The sequence below is a fragment of the Ostrinia nubilalis genome, chromosome 20, assembly GCF_963855985.1.
Source record: "Ostrinia nubilalis chromosome 20, ilOstNubi1.1, whole genome shotgun sequence".
Taxonomy (NCBI): domain Eukaryota; kingdom Metazoa; phylum Arthropoda; class Insecta; order Lepidoptera; family Crambidae; genus Ostrinia; species Ostrinia nubilalis.
The window spans coordinates 11727850-11752975 of NC_087107.1; the positions used below are offsets into that span (position 1 = coordinate 11727850).

The 25126-nt window shown below is 42.9% G+C and overlaps 1 protein-coding gene across 1 annotated transcript; it reads left to right on the forward strand.

Annotated features, from left to right (window-relative positions):
• Positions 1 to 390: 390 nt before the first annotated feature.
• On the forward strand, positions 391 to 23579 carry LOC135081663 (actin-interacting protein 1). The gene is made up of 13 exons (XM_063976434.1): positions 391 to 551; positions 684 to 896; positions 5310 to 5457; positions 5947 to 6127; positions 7897 to 8016; positions 9427 to 9591; positions 10393 to 10600; positions 12311 to 12439; positions 13319 to 13425; positions 14863 to 14965; positions 19611 to 19783; positions 20862 to 21012; positions 23159 to 23579. The coding sequence occupies exons 1-13, from the start codon at positions 536 to 538 to the stop codon at positions 23266 to 23268; spliced, it is 1824 nt and encodes a 607-aa protein (XP_063832504.1). The 5' UTR covers positions 391 to 535; the 3' UTR covers positions 23269 to 23579.
• Positions 23580 to 25126: the final 1547 nt, after the last annotated feature.

The window sequence follows — 25126 nt, forward strand, 5'->3', positions numbered from 1 at the left end:
ATAACTCGATTTCACGTTGACACAACACTGATAATTAAATACTCGTCTACGATTGGTCGAAAATATTGTGAACTGTCATTTGCTAAATTCGGATTGGTCAGTTGCATTTTTTAAACAGTACTCAATAGTGATGTCATGACTTATGAAAAACCGGTAACATTCAATTTATAATTAAATTGGTATCAATTAATTGATTGATTTAACTTTTAATAATTACTAATTTAATTATTATAAAAAATATTTTTCCTGAAAATTCATTGTCTAGGAAATTTTTAAATAACTGATACATGTTTGTAAGAAAATAAATGATTCAATAAAATAAATAGAAAAAATAAGATAGCGGGTGCCCATATATGGGCATTTCTAGTAAGTTACCAACCTAAAGAAAATAACAAATCTTCATACGTCACTTTTTTGGGAGGCTATGAAGTGTTAGCGGCTGACTGTGTTTTTCTAAATAAATTGGAAAGTACTGATTAAACTGTAGTCCTAGATTAGTCAGCTTAGTTTATAGTTAGTAAAGTGTAAGAAGGAAATGTCTTATTCGAACAGTAAGTGGCTGTCGTGTTATATTTATCACATGCTTGGTCGTATTCTGGTTCGCTGGTTATCTGTCGATTATTTGGTTTATGTTTTGATATAATTGTGTTTATTGATGTGAAACGGTGTCCGTGTGCCCACAGAATATACTTTTGCGGCTCTGCCGAGGACTGCGCGCGGTACGCCGTTGGTTCTTGGTGGTGACCCAAAAGGCAAGACTTTCCTGTATACCAATGGGAATTCGGTGATAATTCGCGATATCGAGAACCCGGCTATATCGGATGTGTACACGGAGCATTCCTGCCAAGTAAACGTCGCCAAATACTCGCCCAGCGGATTCTACATTGCATCTGGAGGTAAGGTTATGCCATATTTGATTTACCATATTTCCTGTTTATAAATTATTTTAGACTGTACCACTAACTGTTCAATAAATTCATTTATCAGTTAAATAAATGAGAGACATTATAACAAATTAATCTTGTAACATTAGACGCAACAAAACAATCAAGTAAATAAATATCTTTAAATAAATTGACAGCGCTGATTAATGAAATATTTTTGTAGCAGACCATTCAGAAGTAATGACATCACTGTTATATTCTGAGATTGTAGTAATGAATCACCTTATTTGATAACAAATGTGTATAAATAAACATATTCAAGGTTTAATACTAATAACTCATTTTATGGTAGAATTTGGACATTTTATGAGGCAATGAACCATTTTATATTTAGTTTCCATAACATACTATATTTACTTAAATGTAAAAGCCGAGAATTTTGATTATTTTACTTAACACTGTTACTGAGAATTTCTGACCTTTCATTGGTCTTATAAGACCATAATACAACTTTTTAAAGCTTTGTCAAAATAAAGGAGCAAGCTGCTAAATTAAAACATTGCATATTGTGGGGCAGTGGGGGTCTCCAGTGAATCCCAAGCAATAGGTTTCTATTGTGTCTAGTATCTTAGTATAAATGTGATAGATTTATTGATAACAACTATTTTGAAATACTATGTTATTGTCAAACAACCAATCTTATCTTGCTATCATTAATTACAAAACCACTCCTATTCTTTGATAAGGGTCATTTATTCAGTTATGTTGTTTCCTAGAATTTGCACACAAAAATATCTGATTAAAAACTTATCCCAAAATTGTTATTTTATCCTGTTAACTAAAAACTTTATAAATGTTTTGTCTGTCTTCTTTTACTGTTAGATGTCCTTTTATTGTTATTTTTGCAAGAAATGTAACTGACATTGTTTCTGAATGGTACCTACCCAAGGTAGTTTTTTATGTATTGCACAAATTACTAATGGTCCCTTTCCCTAACTTATTTAAGTCGTGCCCCCCATTCTCCATTCCAGATTATTTATTGTTTGAGCATCTGGGATGTATTCTCTCAGCGGTCGCAAGTTTTTTAATACTAACTACACATATGGCCCGCATCCCATTTAATGGTCTTAACGCCTCTCCTGGGGGGCTCGCCCACCACTTTGGGAACCCCTGCTTTAACCGCTCATACAAAATGCTATATGCTTGTGTTATGAGGAGTAGATTCACCGCAATAGTCCAGCGGCGGCGAGGTTCGAATCAACGTTCCTCGGATCTCGAGTCTGCCATATTTTTCTTTTGATAATTTTTTTATTATCTCCCTACCTAGTATGTCACTTAGATAACAATATGTTTAAATAGATACAATTACATGTGCTTCATAAAACACATAAAAAAACTTGACCAAAAGACCTTGAGCCAGCCCTCACCCTAATCTGCCGCGAAATAAGGGCGATTATTGCAGTGCAATTGTCACGCTTGACGTGCCGCCTATTCGATGTATTCCAAAAATAGCTCACCGCAAGGTGTCATGCGTCCAGCAGGATTCATGCTATTTAAATACATTCGCAAAATGCAAATAATATGGTAATGTACTCATTAACATTATTTCATGAGGCAGGGATCCTATAAATGCTAGAAGACCGTCAGAGCGTTAAGTTCATTGTGCCTAATAAGCATGCATCCATGAATGGATTTGTGTATTATTAGCACAATGTAAATAGACACAGAAGAATTCAACGTTAGATTGAAGAAATTTAATGTATCTAAAGCCCGGTCTCTGAGCACGTAGAATTTTGTCCAATGACTCCAAGCTACCCATCCTTATCGCTCGCGCGTAATTATATTGCTGTTGCGCTCGCACACTCACTGCGGGCGCCCTTCGCACAGTCGCGACAGCAATATAATTACGCGCGAGCGATAAGGATGGGTAGCTTGGGGTCATTGGACAAAATTCTACGTGCTCGGCGACCAGACCATACATGGCGACTATAAGTGCCTTTTTCCTGTGATGAGCGTGCGTGTAGCCCGCATAATAGGAAAACATGTATGAAATTCGGGCAACCCGCATGCGGACTAGATCCGCACGCCTGCCAAAATCCGCATCACAGGAAAAAGGCACTTATGCTTGTTCAAACAAGCGCGATAACCGTGCGGTTTCTGGTTGTTTCAATTCAACCAGTGATAGTATAGCCAACTGCGCCGATTGGCTTAATTTAAAAGTCCCCTTAGATCCCCCCTTTAGGGGATTTGTAGACTTTTTGGGCTACTTGGCTATTACATACTTAATTAAATCAGCATTCCAAAACCCCGCATGCGCCCTTGGCACCAGTAGTTCCTATTATAGCAACTTTTGTAAAGTATCTTGCGTATTGAAGTCCTTCTGTGTGTTTTTACTTTATGGCATATGAAAAGGAGGACTATCTTTATGTGTTTTGAACACGATATTTTTATGCAGTTTACCTCATACGCCAAGCTTGTTAAGTTAAAAATAGCACAGCGCGTTTTATGGTAATATGACCTTAATATTTTTTTCCTATTTTTCTGGCGGCAGAATTTTTCCTTTCCTTCTTACCAAACGCATTTTTTTTATTTGATTAATTTATTAAAGACAAGTCTTTTTTTTAAATTGTCTTGAATCGAGGTTTCTTATTAGTTTTAAACAAGCCAAGCGTCTTATCTACTAGCTGTGCCCACGACTTCGTCCGCGCGAAAATAGTTTGAATAATTTTTTCCGTTTTTGCAACATTTTTCTTTACTGCTCCGCCCCTATTGTGCACATATGAAAATGGGGGAAACAAGACCCATTTTTATCGAAGGAAAAGATGCCAAAAAAAGTTGTGTACTTTATCGCTATATTACTGTATAGCGTTCCTCGATAAATGGGCTATCCTGAGATTAGCGCGTTTTGAACGAAGTCGCGGGCGCAGCTAGTGTCAAATAAAATGTAATATTTATGCGGCCTATATCCAGCCCAGCAACGTTTTATTAGTATTGTGTAATAGGAAACATTGGCGAGCCGCCAGGCGTGCGAACATCTCCAGATTTAACGTAACTTATGTTTGGAGAACTATGAAACTGATCGTGTTAACTGACAACACAAGTGTTGCTTGTTACTGCCTTGTATAACTGTATACCAAGTAGTGTATAAAGGACATTAAAGAACGAATCTATGTCGTCTCAAAGATCCAAAAGTCCCGCAGATTACAGACATTTTATCGGCCCATAGTTTGGTCAGACTTTTATTTAGTAAGAGTGAGTAAATATGAAAGTACTCAGACTACTTACATCGGTTTGGTATCGGCCGATTTCTTACACAAATTAGATGCCGACTAAACTATCGGCCGACAAAAAGTCTGTCAACACAAAAGACGGACTCTGTGCTTCATTTGGCCGGACATTTTACATTATTCTGTGGCTCGACTTTCGCCTGGCGCGGCAGCCAAATAAAAAGCCGGACAGGACAATATTTGGCCGAACAAGACCGTAAACTTAAAACGGACACCTGGCAACCCTATCTCGGACCCTTTAAGACTTGAGTGATAAGGTGTCTAGATTTTAGATCTCTAAACTTTACTACAGTTAATCTAGTTTGAAATGTTTAAGTATCATTACAATCCCATCGGCTATTTCGTTGGCTACATCGGAACTTGAAATTATCGGTTAATGGTGTCATCAATATAAACAGGAAAACTCGAAAATACATACATCATTTGGTGGATAATTTCTTGGCCAAATCCCAAGTAGATAATGGCCGCTAAAGCGATCCCTTGATGCGGGTAACGACTCGTCCAAATCGTCACAGGTCGTAAAAAGTGGCGGTTTATGCCAAAACCTGTGTAGGGCGCCCTTGAATTTATGGTAATGAACTGGTTGAACAGTAAAGCTAAGCGTCCACATGTCGGTATCGTACGCATCGGACGTATCGCACGCAACGGAGCGTAGTATTATTTATATTTAAACTCATATAAGTGCGTCCACCTGTCCGCATCGTACGCATCGCACATCCGATACGATGTGTTTCGTACGATGCGTCCGTTGCGTACGATACCGACAAGTGGACGCTTAGCTTTAGGCTGTTTTGCTGAAAACTCAATTCAAATTAACAATCTGTTCAAGCCCGTAATCAAAATATTTAGGAACCAGTTTGAGCGTAGATTTGGATAGGAACGCTTGCGGTTGCGTCAGTAGTGCAGTGTAAATAGCAAGAAACCGCGAAAATTGCAACTTAAAAAATACTGCTGGATGACGACCCTCTCTAATTTGCCAGAGGTAAATGAAAGACTTCGCCTACATACCCACGCTGTCCAGACGGGTTGGGAAGGCCTGATGTTCGCACATTTCTCCCTTAGTCACCTCCCTCTGACGACATCCATTAACTTTGATAACCATCTTGACCTTCCTAATTCTATTTTTTTTTTCTTTCAGACGCGTCAGGCAAAGTTCGCATCTGGGACACTGTGAACAAGGAGCATATCCTCAAGAATGAGTTCCAGCCGATTGGAGGGCCTATCAAGGACATCGCCTGGAGCGCCGACAGCCAGAGAATGGTTGTGGTCGGCGAGGGACGGGAGAGGTCAGTTCACTCTTATATATTATAATGTTATAACTGTGGTTATAATGGTAAAGGAAAAGCATAGTATTTTATTACCAACATAACGTTCAGAGACAAGTTTATTCTAACTAATAAATAAAACCTAAAGAAACAAAATTACACTAAATTGTTGGGGTCTACATAAAGTAACAGACGTGGCATGAGTAATTTCGTAATCGCTTAACTTTTTTTAATAAAACCAGATGGCACCACTGTGGATTATAAGGTCCTTACCTCTCGCTAGTTGCTAAGACAGTGGCGCCAATTGGTAAACGCCGCTGCGGTAGCAGAACTATCGTATTTGCACCTAGCCTGGTTGGCGCCATTGAAGTAAGATTCTGTCACTCGCCAGGGGTGCCAAATGTTAAGTTTAAAAATAACCATAATTAATAATATTTATCTTAAGGTCAAAATTAATTATAAGTCGACTACTAAGGTAATTTCACTCATGACATTGTCATTTGCCTCCAGATTCGGCCACGTATTTATGTCCGAGACCGGTACCTCAGTCGGCGAGATTAGCGGCCAGTCCAAGCCGATCAATTCCGTGGACTTCAAGCCGACGCGGCCGTTCCGCATCGTCACCGCTTCGGAAGACAACACCCTGGCCGTGTTTGAGGGACCGCCGTTCAAGTTCAAGTGCACTAAACAGGTATGATAACTTACTAAAGAGGCGCATTACAGATCTTAGCAACACCAGTTGCTATTTGTATGTTTTAGCCCGACAAAGTAAGACGGTCCAGGTTATAATAATTCGCATAGAGCTGAAAATTTGTGTGAATGTTCAGAACACAATCCTAAATGTAATGTGAAAGTCCCCAACGATCCGGCATTTAAAAAAAAGTTTTCGAAGTCCCAAGGTTTTTGGATTTTTCCGTCAAGTAGTAAACTTATCATAAGAATATGAGGTAAGAACTAGCCAAGTCAGACCTTAAGCTACAATATATTATCCTAAGTTATAAGAAGAAATGATATTTCATGTTGTTAAAAAATTTAGGATTGACCATTGAACTTGGCACCCATTTAGATTTCACTTCTTTTGTCGTTGAAGTCAACAAACAAGGCATTATATCATATTGTTGAACTTGACTCTTATTTCACATTTAAGGCCGAGTTGCACCACCTTATTTTAACCGTAACAATAACAATAACCGGTGCTTTTTGTATGGAATTTGACGATTTTTGACGTTTGTCAAAGTTAAAGTAAGATGGTGCAACTCGGCCTAAGTTTTTGATGGGATCATATTTTACTGACAAAAATGTTTAAGAGCGCTTTCACATTTAGGCGATTTAGCAGCGCGACAAACGCGCGACAGTCGTGCTGTCGAAAATTTCATTCTATGTGACAGCGGATGCATGCCTTCACATTATAAAAACGCCGCTGCCGCGCTGCTGTCGCGCTACTAAACGCCCTAATGTGAAAGCGCTCTAAAGCAAATAAATTTTAAACAGTCAGTAATAATTCTCAAGTGTATATCTCAAAAACATCTCACTTATAATCTATCTATCTATACAGGGTGGAAACGTTAAGTGATCTCACTCGACTATTTCTAAACTTTACAAGATATTGAAAAACTGGTAACTGATCCTGAAAGTACTTCATGAGCTCTTTCAAACGGTACCAATAATAGGGTACAGAATACACTGGATCTATCTGAAAATTCAATGTTTCCAGCTTCCATACTAAATGTATGCCAGCCACACAATATTAGAAGTGTAATTTTTTTTATTTAATAATAAACTTTTAAAATAAACTCGTAAATTGTATTTTTATTTAAAATTATTCATGGAAAACATTGGTTTTAGGCTTTACTTGCTATAATATTGTCAAGAGATGAGTGTCATGACTGTGGTAGTACTAAATGTATGGAAGAAAGAAACATTGAATTTTTGGATAGATCCAGTTTATTCTGTAACCTATTATTGATACCATTGGATAGAGCTTGTGAAGCACTTTTAGAATCAGTAATCAGTTTTACGATATCATGTGTAGTTTTTAAAATAATGTGACTTTACCAAATGTATGGAGCTGGAAACATTGAATTTTCAGATAGATACAGTTTATTCTGTAACCTATTATTAATACCGTTTGATAGAGCTCATGAAGCACTTTTAGGATCAGTAACTAGTTTATTGATATCTTGTATAGTTTAGAAATAATCGAGTGAGATCACTTATCGTTTCCACCCTGTATAAATAAAAATGAATTGATGTTCGTTAGTCTGATTAAAACTCGAGAACGGCTGGGCCGATTGAGCTGATTTTGGTTTTAAAATGTTTGTCGTAGTCCAGGGTAGGTCTAAACGGTGAGCAAATACGGGCGCGATATTGTTTTTCTGTGACAGACAAAATTCCACGCGGGCGAAGCCGCGGGCGGAAAGCTAGTTACTTATAAATTTCAAAACATGTACAATTTTCCAGGAGCACACCCGTTTCGCCCAAGCGGTGCGGTACAGTCCCAATGGCAATCTGTTCGCGTCGGGCGGCTTCGACGGCAAGATATTCCTATTCGATGGCGCCACTTCCGAGCTGAAGGGAGAAGTGAGTACCGTAGGACAGTTGACACCAGTCGATTGGGTATTTGATATCAGAAAGAAAGAAAGAAACATTTATTGCCATGGACATCACAAAAGACAAAAGAGGTAAATAAAAAAAAAGCAAACAAGACAGGTGACACATAAAACATACAATTGAAGAGAAAGTAAACTGAACAGTGCCACCCTGTCGCACAGCGATGCGATTTGCGATTTTCTGCAAATAAGCGCTTTTACACAGTCCAATATATCTAGACTAAGAGCTGGTGAACGTCACGCGCCAGACCTAAAGTCCGATTTTTAATTCGACGGAATTCTGACAGCTGTCATTTTTTGACAATACAGATGTAATAAGCCTTTTTTGCTTTGAATTATTAATAAATAATATGAAATGAAATTTCATCAAGTACAACTTACAAGAATGAACTATTGTTTGTTTTGTGAATTCAATGTACACTAATTATTATGTACATTTTAGAGATTAAATAGAAAAAAACGTGTTTTTTAACACAGTAAAACAACATATTAACATAAACGAAAATATGTATTGATCATCAATCATCATTATCGTCATCATAATCAACTTGGATTATAAAATTGGCATCTTGTTAAATTGATTATTTTATGAAGCTAAGATTTTATTAACAAAAGGATTTTCATGAAAAAGGTTTGTAACCCATGGATTATTGGCCAGGGAGTCCAGTAATAGAAAAATAATTTCCCAATTTTTTTTGTAACTTCAAAAATATGATAATAAAAATTCAAATAACCATTTTGAAATGATCAGTACATTTTTAAGCCTTAGTTTTTCAAGTGAAACCTTAAATTCAAGAAAGGATTATTTTTTAATTTGAGAAAATGCTCTCCATTCTTAGTGGGAATGTTTTTGAATGTTGGCAACACTTCTGAAATGTCATAATTCCGTCGAATTAAAAATCAGAGTGTACGTCATTTTATAAAAGTTGAAAGTTTGTCAGCGTATGCTCCCAATATAATATAATTTTCGTGAATTATGAAGTTTGGGTCTAGGTGGCTTTGGAACCGAGCTGTCAAAACTGTCTAGCTGTTGGGGAAAATACTTCTAATTGTTGCCCAAATATTATACATTATAATCAGATTTTATAGTATAACGTAAGTCTAACTTTTACGGTGGCTTTTTCTGTATATTCAATGGACTGTAATTCTACTAACGTAGCCACGTAACGTAACCCATTAAATCTGATTTTTATGTATAATATTTGAAGTGAAGTGATGACCCGAACTTCATAATTCATCAACATTATATCCTATATTGGGTTGGGAGCATATGCTGACAAACTTTCAGCTTCACTAGCTCTTAGTCTATTACCTGCTCATGATAAAAAGCGCTAGAAGATTTTTTCTTGGATTATAGTTTCATTGGTAATTTTCTTTCCAGATCGGCTCCCCAGCCCACAAGGGTGGTGTATACGGTATCGCCTGGTCACCAGACGGCACACAGCTGCTCTCTTGCTCTGGAGACAAGACCTGCGCGATATGGGACGTGGAATCCATGCAGCGGGTCACCCTGTTCAACATGGGAACTGCTGTTGAGAATCAGCAGGTGAGATTGGACTTAAATTTAGAAGTTTTAAGGGTGAAAATTGTGTGCTATTGGCCAGCAGGTTAGGATGGAATTTAAGTTGAGAATTAAGGATAAGAATATTTATTTCAGCAAAAGTATACATTACATTATTCTTTAAATGAGTATAAAAATCTTACTTCTTACTAATATTTGTATTATAAACGCGAAAGTTTGTATGGATGTCCGGATGTCAACATGTTTGTTACTCTTTCACGCAAAAAGTACTGAACGGATTTTGATGAAACTTCACAGTATTAGTGTTTATAATCCAGAATAACATATAATTTATGACGATCTGTGACAAAATAAACTTCACGCGGGTGAAGCCGCGAGCAAAAGCTAGTATTGTAATAAATGGGGTGAAGTATGAAACCGCAGATTTTTCCTTCAAGATTAGATATTACATTAGATTTTGATCAATATGGTGTCAATCGATTCGTTATTATGGCGCTGGTAATATTAATGGCTGAAATACACTAGGGCAGTGTTTTTAAACTTTTTTCATGACAGGAGCATAATCCCCCTAGTATGAAAAAAATATTTTGCGGCCCCCCGACCGCTCGCTTTTTATTTCAGCGTTGACACGAAACATGTTCTGGGTCACGTAGAAAATGCGCGTAACACTGAGGGACAGTTACCGAACGTTGCTGCTACAAGTATACTCTGAGTTGCATGGGACGTTTGTCCCTTAGTGTATCCATATGGTTACATTTTAATAGGAGTCTGTCGATATTTTCCGTAGTCAGGTTACAGTTTTTAAATTGTTTTGAATTCTTACAGGTATCCTGCCTCTGGCAAGGAAATCACCTTCTCTCCGTGTCCCTATCGGGGGCCATCAACTACCTCGACGTGGCCAACCCGGATAAGCCTCTCCGCATCCTGATGGGACACAACAAGCCCATCACGTGTCTCGCGCTGCATCCTGATAGAGCCACCGTGTACACCGCCAGCCACGACGGCTGCGTCTCTTCCTGGGACGTCGCCACCGGTACGTAGCGGGACAGTCCCCGCGCGCTGCGGGACACGTGTCCCATCACGTGTCTCGTGCTCCATCCCGACAGAGGCACCGTGGACAACAACAGCCACGACGGCTGCGTCTCTTCCTGGGACGTCGCCACCGGTACGTAGCGGGACAGTCCCGCGCCGCGCTGCGGGACAGTCCCGCGCCGCGCTGCGGGACAGTCCCGCGCCGCGCTGCGGGACACGTGTCCCATCACGTGTCTCGCGCTGCATCCTGATAGAGCCACCGTGTACACCGCCAGCCACGACGGCTGCGTCTCTTCCTGGGACGTCGCCACCGGTACGTAGCGGGACACGTGTCCCATCACGTGTCTCGCGCTCCATCCCGACCGAGGAACCGTGTACACCGCCAGCCACGACGGCTGCGTCTCTTCCTGGGACGTCGCCACCGGTACGTAGCGGGACACGTGTCCCACCACGTGTCTCGCGCTGCATCCCGACAGAGGCACCGTGTACACCGCCAGCCACGACGGCTGCGTCTCTTCCTGGGACGTCGCCACCGGTACGTAGCGGGACACGTGTCCCACCACGTGTCTCGCGCTGCATCCCGACAGAGGCACCGTGTACACCGCCAGCCACGACGGCTGCGTCTCTTCCTGGGACGTCGCCACCGGTACGTAGTGGGAAACGTGTCCCATCACGTGGCTCGCGCTGCATCCCGACAGAGGCACCGTGTACACCGCCAGCCACGACGGCTGCGTCTCTTCCTGGGACGTCGCCACCGGTACGTAGTGGGAAACGTGTCCCATCACGTGGCTCGCGCTGCATCCCGACAGAGGCACCGTGTACCACAACAGCCACGACGTACAGTATGTAGCGGGACACAGGACTTTCCCATCTCTCGTTCCCACCGCTGCAACTCCTGTGTAGCCAGGATCTACAGCTTGACCACCAATAACCCAACCAGTGAAGGTCAAGTTTGACCCGGGGGAAAGTTAAACTGTCATGAAGCGGGACAGTCCCGCGCCGGGCGCTGTGGGACACAACGAGCCCATAGTGTGGTTAAATGTAGAAGAAGCTGTATGACTCCTGTATTGGACGAAACTGAAAACTTTAGTATTCAATAATGGACAAAAGTGACAGGTATGTAATCAAAATTGGACAGAAGTGACTGGTATGTGATCAGAAATTGACAAATGTGCCTGGAATGTAATTAAAAATGAACGGAAGTGACTGCCAAAGTTAGCGTCAAATAGTTGGTAACACCCAGTGACCAAAAAGTTGACAACACAACCTTATTCCAATTGCAACAAAGATTATGCTGTGAACTTTTTGGCAACTTTGGATGTCACGAACTATTTGACGCTGACTGTATGATATCACAAATGGACGATACTGGTGTAACTGGGAATGAAAAACGAAGCTGGTTTGTTATCAGAAATAGACAAAAGTGACTAGCGTGTATAGTTTGGTCCGTGAGCACGTAGAATTTTGTCCAATGACCCCTAGCTACCCATCCTTATCGCTCGCGCGTAATTATGTTGCTATCGCGCTCGCACACTCACTGCGGGCGCGCGTCGCACAGTCGCGACAGCAATATAATTACGCGCGAGCGATAAGGATGGGTAGCTAAGGGTCAGTGGACAAAATTCTACGTGCTCACGGACCGGGCTTTAATCAGAAATGTCCTAAGATAATGATAATCGGATTATTTTCAATATAATAATTCTTATTCCAGGTGAAGGGCGCCACTTCCTCGGGCAAGGCCACGGCAACCAGGTGAACGGCATGCGAGCCAGCAAGGGTGGCTCGCTCCTGACTTGCGGCATCGACGACTCGCTGCGGAAGGCCGTGCCTGCTGCTGAAGGTACAATCATATTCCCTTACCGAAGACCGAGAGATTTTGGAGTCTGTTGTGCTTACTTGGCAGACCAGGTGGGAAAGAGAGTGTCTGAGAGACTCATGCCCGTTTTCACTATCATTCCCTAATTTTTAGGGGTCACTTAAAAATTAGGGGTTGATGGTGAAAACGGGCATCAGCCGTGTCATAGTCATTTATTCCATAAACAATAACATTCTCGTAATGGAAATTACAAAAAACATGAAAAATTCAAAAAAACATCGCACCAAATTAAGTTACATATGTAATCCTGCCCTTTGTACAAAGACCTACGTCAGGATTTACGACAGGAAATTGAGCTCGAGACACACAGTCCCGCTTATGTTGGTGGATCGATCATATACTCCCAGTGAAGGCCACTCCTCGGGCAAGGCCACGGCAACCAGGTGAACGGCATGCGAGCCAGCAAAGGTGGCTCACTCCTGACCTGTGGCATCGACGACTCGCTGCGGAAGGCCGTGCCTGCTGCTGAAGGTAGAATCATATTCCCTAACCGAAGACCTTGAGATAGATTCCGGACCATAGATTCCGTTGAGAGACCACACATGACGCGACGGCTATGCGACGCGATGGCAGAAACTTGATGAAACTCAAAAGTAACTAGAAGTTGCAGTTTCGTTGCAATTGCGTTTCACCGTGTGTTCTGGGCCTTACACCCAGGATGAACTCTGGATTAAAAAAACATTTCCATACCAAATGACAATTTAAGCCAGACTTCAACTAGTGTGTAACTTTTATTAATAAGGGGGTGAGTGTGTAGACAAATGAAAAAAGCAGTGCAACATCACTTCAAATAATCTCAAGAAGTCCACATAAGTTCTCTGAACTGATATTTATTTGTTATAGGGGACGTGCCAACATACACCGACGTGGCGATTGCTTTAGGCTCGCAGCCGCGTGCCATGGATCATATCCCAGAGGATGACACCACCATCGTCGCTACTGTCAAGGAGGTATGCTACAATAGCTTTTGACGTAACTTCGCTTGTTTTAAACTTTGGAAACTCCACTTCATCTTCTGCGGACTCTTACATAAAAATAAAAACTATTCAATGACAATAAATCCGACGAAACAGCCGCGCTTGAGTAGCGATGCACGTGGCAGTCAAGTTTATATCAATATCCGAATCGAAAACGCGAGGGAAAAGAAGTTTGTGTCGATACAAACCCATATTAATTCTCTATCGCATTTACTTCGATGCTGTAACACGTTTAAATCGTAACTTAAAGCAGCTACGCGTCCATCGATACTGTATTGCGTTTTTTTCGCAGCAAAAAGTCTCAATTTAAGGCCCTTTATGGAATATAAATAATACCACAGAATAATAATAAGTACTACCACAGAATAATAATAAGTACTACGTACAGAAGTTTTACTTCGCGAAGGTATTTAAAAAAACGTATGCTCAATGTCATTAACAATATGGTGTAATTTAGCCTGTCTCAAGAGTCAAGCACCATTTTGTTGACAAACGTCAGTGATCGGCACTGCGCCGAAGCTATAGGGCTGACTTCGGTAAAATGATGTGACGTGAGGTGCCAAACTGCGGAAAATGGCGGAGGAAATACATGATTTAGCATGAATTATCATGAATAATATTAACTACTTATTTACCTCTCAGTGTCTTGAGGCAACTTAAAAAAGTACATTCTGTGTTTTTATTATTATTTAGGCAGTTAAATACTGCACAGTATTTAGTACACCATTTTTTTTATTTTCTTCCATCATACACAAGAATACGCGTGCGTGAGTCAATGTTCGCTCGTATGTGGGGCCTTGTCGAATAGTCTCCTGTAGGTGGGCCATCGTGCGTGTTTTGTTTTCGATGTAAACTCGCGGAGATGAACAGGCCTGGTACTACGTACAGAAGGTTTACTTCGCGAAGGTATTTAAAAAAATGTATATGCTCAATGTCATTCACAATAATAATATGGTGTAATTTAGCTTGACTCAAGAGTCAAGCACCATTTTGTTGACAAACGTCAGTGATCGGTACTGCGCCGAAGCCATACGGCTGACTTCGGTAAAATGATGTGTGACGTGAGGTGCCAAACTGCAGAAAATGGCGGAGGAAATACATGATTAAGCATGAATAATATTAACCACTTATTTACCTCTCAGTGTCTTCAGGGTAATTAAAAAAGTAAAAACAGTTAAATACTGCACAGTATTTAGTACACCATTTTCTTTATTCTTTTCCATCATACACAAGAATACGCGTGCGTGAGTCAATGCTCGCTCGTATGTGAGGCCTTGTCGAATAGTAATCCTGTAGGGTGTCATCGTGCTTGTTTTGTTTTCGATGTAAACTCGCGGATATGAACAGGCCTGATAATACCTACATTAAATAGTTCGTAATAGTGGGCCTCAAGCTATATCTTCTTTACAGTTGGCAGTAGTGATCGGAGGCAGCAAGCAGTCTACGCTGCCTCTCTCATACGAGCCTACATGCGTGGCCATCGATCCCAAGTCCAGACACGTTGCGGTCGGCGGTAAGTAGAAAGGTTCTGTCATCATCATCATTTATAGCCTGGTCCGTGAGCACGTAGAATTTTGTCCAATGACCCCAAGCTACCCATCCTTATCGCTCGCGCGTAATTATGTTGCTGTCGCGCTCGCACACTCACTGCGGGCGCCCGTCGCACAGTCGCGACAGCAATATAATTACGCGCGAGCGATAAGGATGGGTAGCTAGGGGTCATTGGACAAAATTCTACGTGCTGACGGACCGGGCTTTAGATGGTTGGCAGTCCACAACAGTACGTTTCTCTAGAAATTTCCTGCCCCGTACAACCAAACTGTGGAATGGACTGTCGTCTGCGGTGTTTCCGGACCGATACGACCTGCAAGTTTTCAAGAAGAGAGCGTATTTTCACCTTAAGAACCGGTGTCTATGGGCGACGGTAATCACTTACCATCAGGTGATCCGTCGGCTCGATTGCCTCCAGTCACATAAAAAAAAATTTCAGCCACAGGACGTCTTCTACTGAACATATGTCCTATGATTTCCATAGTAGCGGCCTGCATCCAGCGCCTTCCTGCTACCTTTATGACGTCGTCGGTCCACCTTGTGAGTGCACGTCCAACGCTGCGCTTTCCAGTACGTGGCATCCACTTCAGAACCTGAATGCCCCATTGGGCAGGGAAGGGTTCAAATGACTGCTATTGCTCTGATTGAAAACAAAGGAAAAGTGCCTTAAAATGAGTAACGATGAGATTCTAACGTTGTATGACGTTATGAAAATCACCAGTTTTTACGTTTCTGGATAACGAGTGATCACTATTCAGGCTAATCACTCGTTTAATAACCAGTTATAGCTAATAACACTCATCGCTAAAAATAAGGAAGCAAGGACTCGGGTCGGCCTACATGTGTGGTCATCGATCCCAAGTCCAGACATGTTGCGGTCGTAATCCGACGATGTAGATTCGGGTCAATTTGTCATCGTCGCTCATTCTGCCATCTCGCTTTGCGTGAGATGGATGGCAACATTCGAAACTTCGAATAACGTTTTTCGGAGTATCTCTACTGGTTAAGCAGGAGTCGGGCTATCACATGAAAGGTGATATTGACACTGACGAAAGAGCAAATAAAATATGTGAACGGTATTTTTCATAGACTACTACAGGGTTTCCCAATTTTTTTTGCCAAGGAACCCTAATTGATTATACTTTTCCTAGCGGAACCCCCGTACTACTCCGCCCGCACGCCCTGCCCCTCCCTTGTGCGTAAACAAGTCGGAGCGCGCGAACAACGTGGGTCACGAAACGTGGGATAATATTTTTTACGGAACCCTTGCGGCCTTTCCACGGAACCCCAGGGTTCCGCGGACCACCTTTCAGGAACCGCTGGACTACTAGACGTCCACATTAATCTTCTTCTTATCGTGTTGACATCAAACCTATACAGTATCACCCCAAAACTTCGCTACAAAAGTGGCGTTTTCAGTAGCATACATTGAATCTTCCTGCGTGCTGTTGTTTGGGCACGCAGGGCACGACATCATGTGCTTCATCGACATTAATTTCTAACGCGGAAACTTGGTCATAGACCTTATCCCATTGTCATAAGAATCAATTTCCAACAGGCGCGGACAACAAGGTGCACATGACACTGACACACTTGGGCGCCGTCACCGACGTCGCTTACAGCCCCGACTCTAAATACCTTTGGCTAGCATAATAATATAATAGACATGGACCGTATGCCATTGACTTACGGTCCAATTTCCCACGTGCACAATAAAGGGTCTAGCCGCCCATACCTCAGGCATTGATTTAGTAACTGAGTCAATGCCTTAGATCGCTAAACTCTAGAGCTGGGGTGGCCGTTCGGTCGATCGTGAATATTAGTCCAGTCGATCGTGGCAAGGCAAAAGATACTACATGATTGTGTACAACTATGCTGTTTCATTTAAAATTTCAAGAAGTATGTAAGTGGTAGATCGCCCAGGGTTTCGTTAGTAAACAGTAGATCTTATGTCTAATCAAGTTGGCCACCTCTGCTCTAGAGTCTAGCGCGAACTAGCGTCTAGGAACAGGAAATATGTCAATGACATCCCATATTATGTCGTTACAGAGTATATACATCTGAAGTAGGTATATCTGTAGTCCCGCTGACGTAAACACTCGTGCCGCTCACTGTTCAAAGCTAGACCCAACGCTTATAGTAAACTTAGCTACTATGAACCTTATACCACTGACTTACGGTTCAATTCCCTCAGGCGCGGACAACAAGGTGCACATCTACACGTTGGACGTGCGCACTCTCACGCCCAGCGTGGAGCTGACACACTTGGGCGCCGTCACCGACGTCGCTTACAGCCCCGACTCCAAATACCTTTGGCTAGCGAGACTTACGCCCGTATTCACAAACATTACTATGAGGTCTCACAGTGCGCGTGGACGCACAGAGTGACACACGAACCAATAACAGATCTATTCAACGTTGTGCGTTCGATTTGCTGCTTCACTTAAGCAAGCATTTGTGACTACGGGCACACAGTTTGTGAATACGGGCGTTAGACCTTACACCATTCACTAACGATTCAATTACCCACAGCGTGCACAATAAAGGGTCTAGCCGCCGATACCTCAGGCATTGACTCAGTTACAGACTAGAGTCTAGCGCGAACTAGCGTCTAGGAACGGGAAGGGGTTTCATTGACATATTATGACGTGACAGATCATACATATTTGAAGCATAACTGTAGTCTCGCTGACTTTGACATCTCAACAACACTAGTGCCGCTCACATACCTAAGCGTTAGAGACCTATCGTCAAACACCCAACGCGGATAGTAGTAGATAGTAGTTGTGAACCTTATCCCATTGACTTACGGCTCAATTTCCAACAGGCGCGGACAACAAGGTGCACATCTACACGTTAGACGTGCGCACTCTCACGCCCAGCGTGGAGCTGACACACTTGGGCGCCGTCACCGACGTCGCTTACAGCCCCGACTCCAAATACCTTTGGCTAGCGAGACAATAGACATGGACCTTATTCCATTGACTTACGATTCAATTTCCCACAAATAAAGGTTCTAGCCGCCCATACCTCAGTCACTGACTCAGTTACAGATTAAGGTTGAGTTGCACCACCTGATTTTGACCGTAACTTTAACGATAACCGGTGTTTTTTGTATGGAGTTTGCCAGATTTTTGACGTTTGTCAAAGTTAAAGTAAGATGGTGCAATCCAGCCTAAGAGTCAAGCGCGAACTAGCGTCTAACGGAATGGGAGGGGTTTCATTGACATATTATGACGTGACAGAACATACACATTTGAAGCATATCTGTAGTATCGCTGACTTTGACATCTCAACAACACTAGTGCCGCTCACATACCTAAGCGCTAGAGACCTATCGTCATACACCCAACGCGGATAGTAGTAGATAGTAGTTGAGGACCTTATAGCATTGACTTACGGTTCAATTCCCCACAGGCGCGGACAACAAGGTGCACATATACACGTTGGACGTGCGCACTCTCACGCCCAGCGTGGAGCTGACACACTTGGGCGCCGTCACCGACGTCGCTTACAGCCCCGACTCCAAATACTTTTGGCTAGCCAAACTTACGCCCGTATTCACAAACATTACTATGAGGTCTCACAGTGCGCGTGGACGCACAGTGACACACGAAACAATCACAGAGCTCTATTCAAAGATGTGCGTTCGATTTGCTGCTTCACTTAACAAGCATCGTTTATGAATACGGGCGTTAGACCTTACACCATTCACTAACGATTCAATTTCCCACAGCGTGCACAATAAAGGGTCTAGCCGCCCACACCTCAGGCATTGACTCAGTTACAGACTAGAGTCTAGGGCGAACTAGCGTCTAGGAACGGGAAGGGGTAACATTGTCATATTTGTCGTGACAGAGCATACACATTTGAAGCATATCTGTAGTTTTGCTGACGTTCGTTCGACGTCTCAAAAACACCCGTGCCGCTCACTGTTCAAAGCTAGACCCAACGCTAATAGTAAACTTAGCTATTATGAACCTTATACCATTGACATAAGAATCAATTCCCTCAGGCGCGGACAACAAGGTGCACGTCTACACGTTAGACGTGCGCACTCTCACGCCCAGCGTGGAGCTGACACACTTGGGCGCCGTCACCGACGTCGCCTACAGCCTCGACTCCAAATACCTTTGGCTAGCATATTATAATAGACATGGACCTTATATCATTGACTTACAATAAAGGGTCTAGCCGCCCATACCTCAGGCACTGATGCCCGTTTTCACCATCAATCCCTAATTTTTAAGTGACCCCTATGAAAACTAAATTCCTGTAATGTGTAACCATAGGGGTCACTTAAAAATTAGGGATTGATGATGAAAACGGGCTTGACTTAGATACAGACTAGAGTCTAGCGTATTACTAAGTGCCTGAGGTATGGGAACGGGACCAGAGGTTTGTCATTGACATATTATGTCGTGACAGAGCATACACATTTGAAGCATATCTGTAGTATCGCTGACGTTTAACGTCTCAGAAACACCGGTGCCGCTCACAAACCTTAGGCTCTGACTCTCTTAAGTACTAGAGACCTATCGTGATACACCCAACGTGGATAGTAGTTGAGGACCTTATACCATTGACTTACGGCTCAATTCCCTCAGGCGCGGACAACAAGGTGCACATCTACACGTTGGACGTGCGCACTCTCACGCCCAGCGTGGAGCTGACACACTTGGGCGCCGTCACCGACGTCGCCTACAGCCCCGACTCCAAATACTTGGTGGCTAGCGACGGCAACCGGAAGGTTATACTGTACTCGACCGATGAGTATAAGGTAAGTTAAGATTCATCATCATCATTTCACCCACAGAATATCCCTTGCTGAAAAGAAAGCTGTGGTTTTCTGAATAAAGAAAAATAAAATAAAATAGGCTTCCCGCTATGATTTCCATATCGCCCGGTTGGTAACGGCCTACATCTAGCGCCTTCCTGCTACCTTTATGAGGTGACTAAGTTAAGATTTATCATCATTATATCACCCACAGAACGTCCCCAGCTGAAAAGAAAGCTGTGGTTTTCTGAATAAATAAAATAAAATAGGCCTCCCCCAATGACTTCCATATCGCCCCGTTGGTAACGGCCTGTATCCAGCCTTCTGCTACCTTTATGAGATCGTCGGTCCACTTTGTGGGTGGACATCCCATGCTGCGTTTTCCGGCACGTGGCCTCCACTCCAGAACCTTGCTGCCCCATCGGCCGTCAGTTCTGCTTACTATGTGCCCTGCCCATTGTCACTTCAGCTTGCTAATTCGTCGGGCTATGTCAGCGACTTTAATAGACTTTGTCGGCCGATAGATTGGTCCGGTTAATCAGTATGAAAGTGCACGCAATACACCGCTTTGGTATCAGCCGATTCTTCAAATAAATTGGAAGACAACTAAAGAGTCGGCCGACTAAAAGTCTGTGTGCGGTAGGTTAACATGACTCATTGCTGCGGTTTTGCATTTAATTCAAAACTGACACAAAATTGTCTATGAATTACTGTAATTTTACTTGACTGCCCTAGAGTAGGGTTATTTTTTTGGCTTGATAAGTTTAAGCTTGAGAAACGTCGATATATTTGTCTGAATTCTGAATAAGAGCGCTTTCACATTTAGGCGATTTAGCAGCGCGACAAACGCGCGACAGACGCTCTGCCGAAAATTTCATACTATGTGACAGCGGACGCATGCCTTCACATTATAAAAACGCCGCTGCCGCGCTGCTGTCGCGCTTCTAACGCCCTAATGTGAAAGCGCTCTAAGAGTGACTCTGAGTATAACAAAATTACTTATCAGTTCATTTATTAAGTTTGAAATAATTCTGTTTACGTACAATTACGACAATAAATATTATATTTGGTAATCTTCCAGCCGGCCCACAACAAGGAATGGGGCTTCCACACAGCTCGTGTCAACTGCGTGGCCTTCAGTCCCGACTCCGAGCGCGTTGCATCTGGTTCTTTGGACACCAGCATTATCATCTGGAGCGCGCTGCAGCCCGCCAAGCACACCATCATCAAGAGTGAGTGTCACACTGGTGGCCTGTGAGGCCTCACGGTCCAGGGCTCCACACAGCTCGTGTCAACTGCGTGGCCTTCAGTCCCGACTCCGAGCGCGTTGCATCTGGTTCTTTAGACACCAGCATTATCATCTGGAGCGCGCTGCAGCCCGCCAAGCACACCATCATCAAGAGTGAGTGTCACACTGGTGGCCTGTGAGGCCTCCGGTCCAGTAGGGCTCCACACAGCTCGTGTCAACTGCGTGGCCTTCAGTCCCGACTCCGAGCGCGTTGCATCTGGTTCTTTGGACACCAGCATTATCATATGGAGCACGCTGCAGCCCGCCAAGCACACCATCATCAAGAGTGAGTGTCACACTGGTGGCCTGTGAGGCCTCCGGTCCAGTAGGGCTCCACACAGCTCGTGTCAACTGCGTGGCCTTCAGTCCCGACTCCGAGCGTGTTGCATCTGGTTCCTTAGACACCAGCATTATCATCTGGAGCGCGCTGCAGCCCGCCAAGCACACCATCATCAAGAGTGAGTGTCACACTGGTGGCCTGTGAGGCCTCCGGTCCAGTAGGGCTCCACACAGCTCGTGTCAACTGCGTGGCCTTCAGTCCCGACTCCGAGCGTGTTGCATCTGGTTCCTTAGACACCAGCATTATCATCTGGAGCGCGCTGCAGCCCGCCAAGCACACCATCATCAAGAGTGAGTGTCACACTGGTGGCCTGTGAGGCCTCCGGTCCAGTAGGGCTCCACACAGCTCGTGTCAACTGCGTGGCCTTCAGTCCCGACTCCGAGCGCGTTGCATCTGGTTCTTTGGACACCAGCATTATCATATGGAGCACGCTGCAGCCCGCCAAGCACACCATCATCAAGAGTGAGTGTCACACTGGTGGCCTGTGAGGCCTCCGGTCCAGTAGGGCTCCACACAGCTCGTGTCAACTGCGTGGCCTTCAGTCCCGACTCCGAGCGTGTTGCATCTGGTTCCTTAGACACCAGCATTATCATCTGGAGCGCGCTGCAGCCCGCCAAGCACACCATCATCAAGAGTGAGTGTCACACTGGTGGCCTGTGAGGCCTCCGGTCCAGTAGGGCTCCACACAGCTCGTGTCAACTGCGTGGCCTTCAGTCCCGACTCCGAGCGTGTTGCATCTGGTTCCTTAGACACCAGCATTATCATCTGGAGCGCGCTGCAGCCCGCCAAGCACACCATCATCAAGAGTGAGTGTCACACTGGTGGCCTGTGAGGCCTCACGGTCCAGTAGGGCTCCACACAGCTCGTGTCAACTGCGTGGCCTTCAGTCCCGACTCCGAGCGCGTTGCATCTGGTTCTTTGGACACCAGCATTATCATCTGGAGCGCGCTGCAGCCCGCCAAGCACACCATCATCAAGAGTGAGTGTCACACTGGTGGCCTGTGAGGCCTCCGGTCCAGTAGGGCTCCACACAGCTCGTGTCAACTGCGTGGCCTTCAGTCCCGACTCCGAGCGCGTTGCATCTGGTTCTTTGGACACCAGCATTATCATCTGGAGCGCGCTGCAGCCCGCCAAGCACACCATCATCAAGAGTGAGTGTCACACTGGTGGCCTGTGAGGCCTCACGGTCCAGTAGGGCTCCACACAGCTCGTGTCAACTGCGTGGCCTTCAGTCCCGACTCCGAGCGCGTTGCATCTGGTTCTTTGGACACCAGCATTATCATCTGGAGCGCGCTGCAGCCCGCCAAGCACACCATCATCAAGAGTGAGTGTTATACTTGTGGCCTGTGAGGCCTCACGGTCCAGTAGGGCTCCACACAGCTCGTGTCAACTGCGTGGCCTTCAGTCTAAACTCGGAGCGCGTCGCGTCTAGCTCGGTGGACACTAGTATCATCATCGTCATGTTCATAGTGGTCTGTAAGGCGACAATCAATGAGCATAAAATAAACACAGTAGTCTTCATTAAGATACTTACACACACAGATAGCAAAACACTGTCTATACAAATATTGTACGTTACTTTTTGGTTCTGTTTTTCAATGTCAGCCGACTGATTTATAGCGATTACTTTTTTTTTAAATCGACATTTTATTAGTTATAAATTGTTATTATATTATTGTGTTATTATAAATTGTTACCTTATTTGTGTGACACCGTTACTGCATCACTAACGAATATTTCTTTCTTTCAGACGCCCACCCCCAAAGCCAAATCACTGGCTTGGCGTGGCTTGACGACGAGACCGTGGTGTCTGTGGGCCAGGACGCCAACACGCGTATTTGGAACGTGCCCAAAGCCTAAGGCCAGCAAGCGACAGGCCGAACGCCTGAAGATTGGGTTTAAAGGTTTGTAAAGGAATATTCTTTATTTTGAGATTTTATGATATGTCCTGATCGCTTCAAGCTGACGAGAATAATTGTAGTTTTAGGGAGTTATAAATGGTCGATAATTCGTGTTCAACCATAGACCATAGACACATGTAAGGGATGGCTCTGTCATAATGACATAAGTCTTGTTAAAATTAATATTTATAGTTCCAAAATACTGAACTGTCCTATCCATGACATTGACAGTGGGGCGCCACCGTCAATACCGGATCGCTGGTTCCGATTTTTGCCTGGTAGCTCCCCCCTGTCATTGAGTTTGGTGGGACAGTTCAGCGTGGGTCATCTATACTCAATAAAATTATTGAATTACTTCCTACAATACAGTATCCTACAGTACTGATGAAACTAAAATTTTGATGTGGTTTTTATTTGAGAAAAACAAATCTTTGAACTAAATAAAATTAGTCATTAAAAAATAAGGAATATTTCTCTACAAACCAAACACTCGAAGAGTTAAATGAATTTAAGTCATATGAAATTCTAACATATTTATTTTGCTTCTAACTTTAAGTTGTATAATTTAAATGCTCAGTTAGATAACTTATTTTGTTACTAACCAGAGTTTTGAGTATTGCTTTATTGGACTGAGGTGAGATTTTGATAGGTAGATCTCAAAAACATTTTGCATTTTTGCCCCGCCAATAACTTTAGTGTAAACTTTGTGTCTTTTGCATTACTCACTCTGTTTTATCTTTTGCTGTTAATAATATAAACTGTTAAAGATAGATATTATGTTTTTTCACTTAATAAAATAGACGTAACTATGGGAGAAAATGCTGTTGAGTTCATTATCGTATGAAATGTAAGTTTAAATATCGGCTGCAGTTTGCTTCTTTGTAATGCAATAGCAAGTTATTTATGCATACTTTTATTATTACTATTTATTATTCATTTAACGTTAGCCGTCTAACATTTCATAGCGATTCCAAAAAAGTCCGAAATTTTCTATGAGAGCAAGTCCATGTAAAAATTGAATTTTTAGTTATATTGAAATATAGGCCTATTGTAAATCCTCTATATAATATTTGTGTATATTTTGTCAATTTAATACACATCGACGATGATGGGGAATTAAGTGCTTGACAGACACCACAGCGAATTGATATACTTTTGTGAACTGTCAAACGCACTATATTTTGTATAGCAATTCTGAATTATGACGTCATATTCCGGCCAAATCAATTGACATTTGATTTCAACGCTACTAAAAATCTAATTATACAGCAAATTGTAAATCAACTCGATTTTCACGGCTACATTAAAGTTATAAAATACATAGTTGGATTTTGGAATTATTGGATAAATGGTGTCAAGTATACAAATAATAATTCTTTCTCATATTTATTATGTCCAATGTCTACCTAGCCATTTCTTAACGTCGATGTAATATATCTTGGCAGACACTGCATTTTGTATCTTTATTGGCTCGTATAAATATAAAATGTGTATATCGTATAATCAGTCCCAAGCATTTGTCTGTACATTTGTAAATTGTCACCGTTTATTTGATCTTTTACTAACGTGTGTTGACGCATTTTGTAAAGGTCCTCTATACTGGTATGTTCGATGGTAAAATATAATAATAGTTTGTATGTATAGCGATAGTTGTATGTATTGTTACATCATCAATGTAATATAATTGTTAGTTGTCAAAATATAGTGAAACGATTCTGAAACGTCAAGTGGCAAAAATCGGAACTAACCAGTATTGATTACTATCGCTACTGCGCCCTACTGTAAATGTCATAGCTGGGATAGTTTTATTGTTGGAC